Source organism: Poecilia reticulata, chromosome 14 (genome assembly GCF_904066995.2).
Source record: "Poecilia reticulata chromosome 14, P_reticulata-male-v2, whole genome shotgun sequence".
Lineage (NCBI taxonomy): Eukaryota > Metazoa > Chordata > Actinopteri > Cyprinodontiformes > Poeciliidae > Poecilia > Poecilia reticulata.
In genome coordinates, this window is record NC_088843.1 from 6,022,992 (window position 1) to 6,036,071 (window position 13,080).

Consider the following 13,080-nt stretch of genomic DNA (forward strand, 5'->3'; position numbering starts at 1 on the left):
GATGTTGGTTCCATACTTTAGCATTCTGTATGTTTTTTCGTTTCCTTTGTGTCTTCTGTTAATCATGATGCCATAACCTCTAGTATTTAGAGTTTGTGTGTATTCCTGGGTCAGCGTTGTGTTTATGTTTACTAGTTTCCGTGTTCCCTGATTTACTCAGTTCCCTCAGCCTCTCGGCTCCCAGCATCCCCAGGTGCCTCTCGTCTGCTCATTTACTCACTTGTCTTGCATTCCTGTAAGAAAGCTCCGCAGCATAAACACTTCTTGGTTTCCTCAGTCTCTGTACCTGTTGTTCCCACTTGCTGGATTCCTCATGGTCTCTTTGTCATTTTTGCTTTGGATGGTCCCTGGACAGTTATTTTTATTTTTGGATTTTTCCTTTTTAATTCACTTGCTTTCCTCCTGCATATTTTTTGCTCACCAGTTAAAAGTGATACCTTGGACCTTGTCATAGTTGTTGTGTTGACGATTGACAGCAAAACATTGTTTCCCTTTTTCAGATTCTTAGTGCGTCACACAATAGTTCCATCATGTCCAGTACAGTAATAGATATCAATGATCTCTGCATTTAATTCCTCTTCTATTGTTTTATGCTAAAGGGAGTTTTGAAAAACTGAAACGATGTGAAAACCTGAATCAAATTCTTAAAAACAAAAACAAAAACAAAAAGCACACATTTCTTAACAAAAGTCATCAATTCACCACTTTTGTTCTTAAATTTGTAATGACACAACCACAATTTTCAATATATTTTGTTAGGATTTTGCTCTAACCACTGCACACCTGGTACAGGTCTGCAAAATATGTGGTGACACATCCATTTCTACATGTGCCACCATCATGTCACGTCTAGAAATGTCAAATTCCTTTTTATCAAAACAGATGAATCTCTGGCAGCATGGTGAGCATGTGTGAATGAAACATTTTAGCACATGCAGACATTTTGTTCTCAACCTGCATCTCTGGTGGGATTGTTCGCCCAGTGCGCCACAGAGACTAGGACCGTCTCTGGGGCGTCTCTGAGTCAAACTTTTACGTTTTTATTTCTAAAGCAAATTTTGAGTGTATCCTGGTATCCATAAAAACATAAGTTTGACATGACAAAAATAGACTTTTTCGTTAAAACTGTCAAACTAAAATTTTAAATGGTGGTTAAAAAGAAATAACAAAACAACAACAACACGACCTTGAGTGATTTCAGTGAGACAGGAATTTAATTTCACCTGCGAGGTGCGAGCGTCTATTGCAGTAACTCTGAAACCAGCACTTAATGAAGTCAGTTTATTTGTCTCTGCAGCTGCCAACTTTATTAAGTCAGGTGTGCCATACATGGGCAGCCAGAGGACTAATGCCGTGAATTTCACAACAGGGCGCAATTCGTGTTGAACAAACACGAGCTCTGTGTTTAAACGAAATAGATTATTTCAAACCTGGTGCTTTGTCAGTGAGATACAGACTGCGTGTGTGGGAGAAAGAGAGAGAGAGAGGACGAGAGAACGTGTCTGCTCTGAGCTCGTTTTTTTTTTTTTTTTTTTTTTTTTTTACAGATGACAGGATGTAGCTGCCTTTACGCACAGATTCGCTTTGTCTCTGCTCGGATTCAATATATTCCCCAAGTTACTGAGCGCTAAATGTCGGCTTCGTTGAGACGCAGCAGAATATTGTTGTTATTTTTCTTATTGGGACGGAACCGGACTTTCTGATTCGCCCTTTATTGTGGCTGTGTTTTATTTATTTTTTTCTTCTTACGGAGGAGAATATACCCTTTGAATCGGACCTGGGGGTTTCAGAAGAGAAACTTCGGAGGTGCAGGATGGACATACCTGTAATCCTTTTGCTCATCCACCTGACCCAGACTCAGATTAAAGGTACTTTAAAAGACTATATCTGCATGTCATGTTTTCGTATATCGTTGCTTTTTCTTCCCTATAAGACAGCACGTTATCTTTAAAAGGCACCGCTCTAACTTCCTTTTGTAATTTCTTTTTCCCCTGTATTTATAGCAGTTTACAAACAAATCAACGGAACAATTTTATTAACAGTTGAGTTACACTTTCGTTGTAAATGTTTGTCTGAATTTCCAGTAAACCTGTTGTTGTGGACTCTCCACACACTGCCGTGAGTGATTTCAGTGGGACAGGAATCTAATTTCGTTAGTGCATTGTCCTGCTCCCCTGCAGAGACGGCAGGTGAGAAGGTGAAATTGGCTCTCATTGTCCAGTCCTTACACAGAAGTAAGACTAGGATGAGGTTAGCTTTGTGTGCAATATTTGCACGCAAATGGAAGAAGAAGAAGAAGGGGGGGAAAAATCCAATAATGTGAACATGTTACGGACAAATTTCTTTATTTGGTTCTGGAACAGATCAAATGTTCAGAAGCTGTTTCTGGACACGACACACTCCCGGAGCTTGTTGTATGTAAAGTCATTTTATGTAAAACTCATGCTGTATTCATTCCCATCGCCCATTCACATTTCCTGCAGCGTCTCATCATCAGGAGGAGAAACTGTGCAGGTGTGTAAATCTGACTTGTTCTTGAATTTATAAAAACTTTTATTTCATGTTGCATATAGGTGACCAGTTCCATTAAAAATGACACAAAATCGTGTAATAATATGACAAATGTACCAGCAGCACCCAGTGCTCGATACATTTTCTGTTGTGAAAATGTGGCTTTATTGACACCTGAACAACAACCTGGACTCTGGAAGAATGGCAACATGTTGTCCTGTTGCACTCGCCCTTTTGTCAAGAGTGAAACGGATTGCAAAGCAAAACAGTTTTCAATAGAGATCACGCTAACTGGATGTGTTTTCTCTGGTCAACAAGCATAATTTAATCAATTTAAGCAAATTACAGATCTTGCTAACATTTTTTTAAGTTACTGTTCCAACTTCTGCCTAATATTAGACACAACTGTTGCCTTCCCCTGTCTGCCCTGATTCTTTCTCAGCCTCCCTCTATTCTGATTCCTACATCCTCACAACTGAATTGGAAAAATACAGCAGAAAACTGCATGTAAAACATAGAATTTTGATTTTAAATAGTGTTAAATAACAGTCACCGACTGGACGCTGCATCTCATCAGACTTATCAGATACACTCAAGTTTATCACTACCAGGCTCTATCATTTCTGTTTCACTATTTAGTTAAAAGTTAAATTATTACTGCCTGAATAACAAAAAACAAACAAGCGTCTTTGTTTTTTGTGTTATAATCTAGTATGAATGCAGTACACAGATCAAGACAACAGTGAGCTCTCATTAACTTAAACTGAATATTTACAAGCCTCCTCTTCAACCACTTTGAGAAGTTTTTTCATCCCTACATCCTTATCTCTCTCCGTCTTCCGCCTTTCCCCCTGCTTCTCCATCTTTTCCCTCCCTGTCATCAGATGACGACACGATTCAAACGAAACGTTTCGCGCCGCGGCGTGTCCTCAAAGGACCGCGCACTGTAGCGCCAACGTGTGCGTAAAGGAGTTTGCGCTCTCAACTCAAACCTGTGAAGGCGCGACTGTAAGCTCAACCTTTTTAGTTGTGTGTGTGGGAGAGCGGAGAGGAGCCTAACCACTGCTGTGTCTCTGTTATTGATTATGTCATTTACACATTCAGAGAGCTGTTAAAAGTGCTGACTAGTAAGAATTGTTCCGCCATTGCTTATGCGCATTTTGCAAGACGATAAATTGTCCCTGTAATTATTGTGATAAACGTTCATATTGTTGTTTTGAGACCATTTTTAAAAGTAATATAATAGAAGTGGCATGATAATGCAATTTTGCTCCCTCGAAGACGAATACATTTTAATTTTGGAATTGGAAGATATTTTAATATCAACTGAAAACAATAAATGGAATAGAAATTAAGAAAAATACACACAAGTGAAACCATAAAAATGGATCGAGTTTCCGTAGACAAAATTTCCTTTCAAAAAACATTAATCAGAATGTAAATTAGGCTCTTTTTAACTTACAATGTAATTAATTAATTGCATATTGAAAAGCTTAAATCAAAAATTCGAAAAAGTTGATTTTGCAGAATACCTTCTCATCTGAAACAAATACAAATCTGAAAAGTGTGTTGTGTATTTGTATTCACCTCCATCCATCTCCTCATCAACTAACCAGCTCATTTGTCCTTGCTGAAGAAAAGCAGATCCACTGCATGATGCTGCAATCACCACATTTGGGTTTTATTTTTTTTGACTGGTGTGGTGTTTTGTTGTCCTTTTTTTTATTGTACATTGCAAATTTTTTATTTCGGTTCCAATTGATCAGAACCTCTGTGTATTCTCAGCTTGGCCTGTGGGAAACTTTAAACTTTTTTTCTTTTAAGTGCTTTTTAACAGTGACTTTCTATCCAATAAAACCAGATGTGTTGAGTGCACATCTAATAGTCCTCTTGTCAACACACTCTCCAGCTTTAACCTTTGAATTTCTGCAGCTCCTCTGGTTGTTACCCTGGGATGTTTTTAATGCTTTCTTTGTCCTGTCTGTCAGTTTAGGTCTAAGTTTTCATAGTTTTGTATTAAAGCCATGATTATACATTCTTGAATGATGCATACCTGTGAGGTGGTACATGAGATGTTGGTAAAATTAATTGAGGTTTGGAATTGTAATATGGCAAAAAGTGAAAAGGGTAAACAAACATTCATGCATATATTTTTTTTTTCACATGGCCTTTTTCAGCCCTTATTCACTCTTCAGAAACATTGACCTGCATGGCCCCTTTTTGATCCCTTTGTGGTGAACTTCCACGCTATTGGCTCAGAAAAATAGAAATTGAGTCAGAATCAAAGCAAGAAATAAATTTTGACATGATTCACGTCCAGCTCAAGCTTCAGATAAATGGAATCCTTTCCTATAAAAACCGAGAACCCGTGAGACATAGGACTCTTCACTTTTGTCCAGTTTTTTATTATGTGTCTGAGAGAAAAGACAATTGGCTTACATTCACACAATCCCAGTGAAAATAACAGAGGACAGACAGAGGAGAAAGAGGCAGGAACCTGCCAGCCATAAAATATATTGAAGAATGTTTTTTATATTGTTTTTGAACTCAGTGAAAATCTTATTGTTATTGCTATTTTTTATTAAATAAATTTAAGTAAATTTGCATGAATGCTAATTTATTGGCTTGTTTATTGCCTTCCTGCACAATTACACTTGATTCTCATCTCCCTTTAGTGCTCTGCCTGGAATTTCTCACATTGAGCTCGATTTCTGTGACAGAATTTCATCTTGGCCAATTTGAACAGAAGGATAAATTCTGAATGATGTCGAGTTTTTGCACTGTGTTTGAATTGTAGGCTGCCTGTGGTTGCAGCTTGGCAATGAGGAAGTGAACAAAGACATTCAGTCCATGTTGGCCACGCTTCCAATTGTTGAGCAAATAAAATCAAAACAAGAACGTATAAGACATTTAATTGCTGACAAAGATGCTGTTTGGCTCGGCTCTTCTCTCTTCACAGTGAGGGATGGCTGTTTACAGCGCAAGCAATTTCTGCTAAACTTCATCAAACTGGTGCATTACATACTGAACGGCACAAGAAGACTTTCATGATGCCAGTAGACTTAATAATATCTATTACTGTCTCGGTGTAGGTGGAGGCTGTGCCTAGCAGTGTCAGTAATTGAAATATTTCCAAAGTGCAAGTGAAACAGTTTTATACAGAGAATAATACACAAATGAGAAACAGAGCATGACTTTCCCAGTAGAGGTGGTCTGTAACTCTCAGACACAATAATGTGCTGTTGTCTGTCAGCAGCAATCCAACTGTTGACAGACCAACTCCACACTCCACAGCTTTGGAAAGGAAAGGAGAGCAACAGCAGAGACGATGTAAACTCAATGACGGTAAAAGCGGCTAATTGTTTTCAGTTTTTTCTTAGCAGCTTAAATGAGCTTAACATTACCTTAAAAATGTAAAAAAATAAAATAAATAAAAAAATCCTCCCTTCTATGTGTCCTATAATCATTTTTCTTTGCGTTTCTCATCAAACCCACAAGGGGCAAATTTACAAATCATTTAAGCTTAATCAGGAAGTGTTTATGTAATTTTGTTTCCAATTCATGCTGATCTGCTCAGCTTCATTTAACTTGTCTGCTTATTTCCTGCTGCTCTTCGATGACAGTTTCAGTGTTCCTGCCGTTTCAGTGTTCCTCTATATATCACCTGTCTTCACAAATATGAAAAGCACAAGTCAGAGAGAAACTCTTTGTTTCACTTTATGTAGAATATTTAAATAAGTAGATCTCATCTGTCTCTATCTACATCTTACTTTGCTGTCTATCTGGCACCTGACAAGTCTGAAGTGATTAGTCTGAAGTGTTGCCTGAGGCAGGAGCAGATCTACAAAGGAAGAGGTTCTTCATGTATAAATATCTGCTTGAACACCAGAAAAGAAAAGTGCTTTCAATGACTTATTATAAATGTTATTTATAATTTTTAAATTGCATTCCGTTTTCTGTCTGTTTTCACATGTTCTGTTTTAATTCTCTACCGTTTTTTTACCCCCCCCCCCCCCGCCCCGCCCCCACACACACACACACACATCCCAAAACATTCCATCATCATTCCTGTTTTATTCCAGCGTTCTCCGACTCTGTACCAGTTTACGTGTGGGCTGCCAACATCACAGTCAAAATTTATAAGGTTGGGCAGAGAACGACTGAGCGATTTTATTGGATTCGCCCAATCTCCTACATGAAAATCAACCAATAGGTCAAATTGGTCAATAAAAATGATTTGCAATAGACTTTTTTGATTAAATTATATTATGACGGCCTTTGGCCCGACTATAAATGTGCATCGACCCACCAAGCAATGCTGGGTACGCCAGAAGGTCAGTCCATCTCTGTATTCAACACACTGCACCAAGCAGATAGCAAGTTGCATTGAGAACTTGTTCAGGTCAGAGATGATGCTCTAATTGATATTTTTTTTTCTTTGATTTAACCAAAATATCTGCACCAACGACTCACGTGAATTGTAATTTGTCAAAATAAGAGATGGCCTTCCGATTTTTCTGTCACGTTTTAAAGGGGCAGTACCATATAAAATCAGCTTTTTTGAGCTTTACATCATGCTTTAATGTTATCTCATCAAAAACATACCTAGAGTGTTGTCTTGAAATCCTTCAATCTCCATGGCAACCATGAAGCTGTGCAAAATGCCTGGGTGGATCTAACTCCGCCTTCAAGGCGCCTTCCTGAAGGCATTAAATCAGGAAGTAAAAATTTTTTTAAGTCATATGTTTAACATTTTGATAACAACTGAAGGTAACATAGTTATTATAAAATAGCACCATAGTACTATAAAATAGCACCATGTGCTATTTTATAATAACAGATAATACATAATACTGCCCCTTTAAAAAGACGGTCAAGTATAGAAAATATGTGGTTAACGCAACCCCCGATATGATCCAACATGTAAAAATCAAAAAGAGCATGAAGACCAATCTGTAATGACTCAGAAACCTGCAAAGGTTCAAATACTAATTCATGGTTTTTATGTGAGCTGAAAAGCTCACCTTAAATCCTTCAGCAGCTTAACCATTTTCATGCTTGTACAGCTTATGATAACCAACAAATCTGCTTGTGTAACAGCATAAATTCATGCTGCTCTTGACAGACAGCCTTGATTATTATTTAAATGAGCTGATTGCACCTATTTTTGTGGACTCTTAAAACCTTAATCACAGAACTAAACTGTTGTACAGGAGCTATTTATCAGAATTAAATATGCTAATTTGCAATACTTTGTAAATTTTCTTCATTATTCATCAGCTCCATGAGTAATGTGGGTTTTTTTTATGCTGGATGCATAAATATGCAGATTGCAAAGATGCACAGAGGTACTTGTATGCAGGCATATAGATTTCTAAATTTGTTTTAGACAATCTGTAATGCTTTTCTCTTCATCTGGTTTCGATTATTGTCACGTTGTTGATTTCCTCCATGTCCTAACAGCTTTTCCTTTTATTGGGTTGTGCCCAGATGAATGAAACCTTTTATGATTAATTCCTCTTTGTCTGCTTAGTGTGATGCCTGTTACTGATATTACTCATGAAAATGAGTACATTTCCCAACGTGTCAGCTTTGAATTTTAAGAGTGCCTCTTTGTTGTGACAGTCAAAACACATTTTCTGCACTCTTCATAGTTTATCAGATTTTGAGAGGAGACTGTATTACAGCCTAAAAAATTCATAACCTATTAAACTTTTTGCATTTAAGTTTACGACACTGTAGAAATATCTGAAGATGAAAGGTCACCTCCCAAATTTCTTCAGAGCAAAAAGATACAATAAATGATCTATTTATGTAACGTTCTGTGTGATAAGGCGCCCGCTAATTAACTTTGCCTGATGTGGGGGCCAAAAATCACTCTGCCTTAGTGGATTTAATAGGTTATGGATTTTTTAGGCTGTAATACAGTCTCCTCTCAAAATCTGATAAACTATGTTTACTCATTTTCATGAGTAAATTGAGTAAATTGAGTAAATTTACTCAATTTACTCATGAAAATGAGTAAATTTCCCAACGTTTCAGCTTTGAATTTTAAGAGTGTCTGACACACTCTTGAATTTTAAGAGTGTGTTAGCTAAGCAGTGTGATGCAGACACACTGCTTAGTGTGTCTGCATCACACTAAGCAGACAAAGAGGAATTAATCATAAAAGGTTTCATTCATCTGGGCACAACCCAATAAAAGGAAAAGCTGTTAGGACATGGAGGAAATCAACAACGTGACAATAATCAAAACAAGATGAAGAGAAAACCATTACAGATTGTCTAAGACAAATTTAGAAATCTATATGCCTGCATACAAGTACCTCTGTGCATCTATACAATCTGCATATTTATGCATCCAGCATAATAAAAAAAACAAACAAAAAAAACATTACTCACGGAGCTGATGAATAATGAACATTTACAAAGTATTGCAAATTAGCATATTTAATTCTGATAAATAGCTCCTGTACAACAGTTTAGTTCTGTGATTAAGGTTTTAAGAGTCCACAAAAATAGGTGCAATCAGCTCATTTAAATAATAAAGCAAAACTTTAAATGATGACAGGTGGTCAATGATAAGATTGAAAGAGAGGAAGAACAAGGACAGACATGTAGCTTCTCAGGAACTTTGTCTGAGATGCGTCATCACATCATCATCTGCTTTGGCTGGTCAAGAACAGCTTTCTGAACCGTCACAAAAATGTGTGGCAAAATCTTTACTTGGAAGATATGGGTAATAATCAATCAGGAGACATTTTTACCCTCGGTGCTACTGAATACAATTTGGCGAGAGAAGTTGTTATAGTAGGGGGTTTATAAAACTTTATGACTGTTATGCTTTTTAGGGATTAAATTAAATGAGCATGATTTTTAACTTAATTTTAGGTTTCAGATTAAATAAAGACTTTTACAAGAAGATGACAAACTTTTCTTTAATTCAGTGCTCATCATTTTTAGGAACTGAAGGGAAAACCAATCAGTTTGGCAGCTTATTGACAACAAGAAAGACCTAAATAACTAAAAAAGAAGAATAGTCTTGTAAAATTCTGTTATGGAAATTCTGGTTAAATACAACAAGAGAGAGCACTGGAAAATTGAACAGATGAATTTTGAGTTGTGCTTCGAAGGTCAGAAGTGACATCAATGCTTTTCTGAGTTTAAATATTTCTAGTGGGGACCCTGACTTCAGTTTTAACCTGCAACAGCAGTGGAGTAATATTCTTTAATTTCTTCCTATATGAGGATTGCTAAGGTTATTGCCAACATCTGGTGGTAAATTTAGAGTGACACAAGGTATAGAAGATAATTACAGAAATGTATTAAATACCTTGAGTAAAACCCTATTTTTTGAAACATCTTGAAGATGTGTCCTGTGGAGAAAAAATAGTTATGTGCATTGCTCACGTGTGATTTATTAACCTTTTTATAGATATGTTTTGTAACTAGTTCATTTTATTGCATAGCAAGTAGGCAAGAAATAGGGAGGAGAGATGAGGAGAAGATGAGCAGCAAATGACCCAGAACCGGGAATCGAGCCAAAGACTGCTGCCTCTGCACTTGGCCTGCCTGCTCTAACAACTGAACCACCCATGGCATGGTATTGCAGATGTGACGTGCAAAACCATTTTTCCTCCCAGCACGGTTTGTGCAATGACATCCAAAGAGTTCAGCTTTGTCCTGACCGAACTAGTTTCTCCCAGTACTTTCCTGACTTGTCAAGTATTCTCCAGCAAACATTTGCAAAGCTCCAACTTGATTTTTCCTTCACTAGTGAAGTCCTGTGCATAGACACTAATGCGTTTGAGTGCATATCTTATTGCTTACATGTGAGAAACTGTCCCCACTATTTCCATGGCTTCCTGGAGTTCTCTGCCATTGCTCTGGGGCGACTCTAAACTTTTAACAACTCTTTTGACTCTTCAGTGAGAAATCTCACGATTGGATTCGGGAATTGGCTACTTTATTGTCAAAATATATTCTTTCTGCTTCCAGAGTAAAGCTCCAACAGCACTTGCTGGACTATTCATGAAATTAGAAAGGCAGCTGTAACCATTTCCATTAGTATGTGTTTGTAACGCTTTGGTAATGAGAAGCATTTTAATAGGCCATCTGTTAATATTAAACCAGCTGATGTAGATTTGGACATGGCAGCAGGGATGCTTTCCCAGTGGCTGTTTCTGGACTTTCTGTCCCTTGATGTGTCTGCTTCCTGCATGTGTGGCTTTCATATTTTTTGTATGTGTGGATTACGTGTTGCCACATCTGGTAGGGCTTTTATGTAAATGGCCCCATTAGAAACATTTAAGCTTAGAAAAATGTTGATCTGTTCAATACTTTGCTATAATAACACTGACAAATGACTTTGGAACAAAGCAGGCAAGGAAAAGGGTAAGTAATTGGGAACAACTTCTACTCAGGGGAGGCTGAGAAGACAGTTCAACAATTTCAGTCAGACATTTGAGCAGGGACTCATCCAAAACTTGCAAGTCATGGGCCCCTATGGGGACCAGAATACCTTTGAGGCTTCAGGTAGAAGTAATTACTCATTGAGCCCTAGTTCCAATTCAATTAGATTCTACAAACCCAAAGAGAGATGGCTGAAGTAAAATAACCTATAAAAATGAAAAAGGCAGCTAATATTAACAGAAGATCGCTATGTACACAACTAAAACATTCCTCCACATTTCTTCTAGCTGCTGCAGCCTGAATGCTGGATGTTGAGTTTGGACAGGAATCCTTTGTAAGAAAGTCATGTGCTTGGATGAGTTTACTTGGACTGGTCAGATATCTAAATATTTTCTTGACACTTTAATCAGAAGCTGTGGTCTTGCCTGGTTTTGAATTGAAGGTCTGACATCTAGCCCCATTTAGGTCCAGGAAAGTTTTATTATTTTATATTGGCAGAGTTTCTAGAACTCCTGTTGGCAAATTGTTGGACTTTATTTTAACAAGCAAGGTGTCATTTCAAACAAAAACACTGTTTTACGGTAGAACACGGGTGGCCAACCTTTACTATCCAAAGAGACATTTTTACCCTCAATCCACCACCATATACCAGGAGCCACAAAACAACTTCTATGTCATTGATACATTTCTCCTATAGGTTTTTTTTTTGTTGTAAATTTGAAAAAACAAAAATAATAAAAATCAAATTTTAGGGTTTAAAATTAAACTAAACTAAAAACCTTTAGAAAATGAAGAGACAAATTTTCTTCCATGGGATAACTCTATATACTCTATATACCATAATGTGGATAGTGGAAACCGTCTTGGCGCTACCACACAGGCTAACATTATTGTTTTCCTTTATGTTTGCTGTTGTGTCTTAAAAAGATCCATTAGTTGTAACAAAAGACTTTATTTGAGAAGATGTAAAGTCAATACAATAATAATACGGTAAATATTTTATTTTTCTCCCCTTTATTTATAGACATACACAATCAACCTCAAAAAAGTACCATAATGCATTATATATTCACAACAGACACAGAAAAACAAACTGAACTAAACAAAAAACAAGGGAAAAAACAACTCAAGATGAATCTAGACTTTAGCAGGGCAACTTATCTGTACAACTTAAACATTTTTTAAAATATTTTAATTAACAAAATCATTTATCTCATCATTTCATAAAATCTGAATAAGCAATCAAGGAACATGCCCACGTTAATTTCAATTAATAAAATACTGTCACACGGACGCACCATGTTGTTTACACTGCAATGCATTCTGGGTAAAAGCAGTACGAACATGGGGGTTTCTGTAGATCGGTGCGAATCGTTGACCTACACATTGGACCAAAAACCCATTGCGCTCGATCCCATTGCGCTAACTCAAGCTGTGTCCGAATTCAAGGTCTGCGTCCTTCGAAGGACCCGGTCTACGTAGAGCGGGTCCTTCCAAGGCCACGAATAAACAAAGACCGGAAGAAAAAAAAAAGCTGTGAATTCGGACAGGTCTAGCCTCCAAAAACTGTCCCCGCCCACACCTCAGCGTAACTCATGTTGCCTAGCAACCGTGACAGCAAAAAGCAGAGAGCGGAGAAAAAAACGACAAAAACAAACAAACAACGGAGCTGAGGTTTGTTTGTCTAGCCAAAACAGCAGAGTGACGTCGTTGAGCCTTTTCGATTTGAACTGGAGCTGCAGACCTCATATTATACGGTGAGCCAGAAGAAAGCTTTAAAAAGCCTGGAGAAAACAATCATTTAGTTTCAAACTGGGTCAAGCATTTAGGATCAAAATAATCATTAGATGGGTGTCAACTTGTTTCTGCCGGGTGACTAGTGAGTTGTGCTATTTTAAGTAATTCGTCGATGCTATCGCTAACAACGAACTAACCCATGTTATTTCTATGTGCTTGGATCTTTTGGTAATGTTAAGAAAATAAATGTAGAATATGCTAGTTTTAAAACTTAACATCTCCTGATTGAAATAGCCTAATTATAGTTTTAAAATGAATAACTTATTCTGGCCTATTGACCTTTATTTTTCCTGTAGTTACAGCAGATCGTTTGCTGAGATCTTTTGATCTGCCCTTTGTCTGTGTGGGAAAACAATCAGGA

General features: G+C 37.3%; 1 protein-coding gene across 2 annotated transcripts in view; it reads left to right on the forward strand.

Moving 5' to 3' along the window:
• The first annotated feature begins 836 nt into the window (after positions 1-836).
• Positions 837-13,080, forward strand: part of rxfp2a (relaxin family peptide receptor 2a) — an 89,477-nt gene continuing 77,233 nt past the window's right edge. Inside the window, exon 1 of one of the 2 annotated variants that reach the window (XM_008427346.3) lies at positions 837-1,868. In XM_008427346.3, the coding sequence (XP_008425568.1) occupies positions 1,814-1,868 (55 nt within the window). In that variant the 5' untranslated portion in view covers positions 837-1,813. Of the gene's footprint in view, positions 1,869-12,265; positions 12,680-13,080 lie in introns of those variants that run through there. The other variant, XM_008427348.3, reaches the window with a different exon arrangement.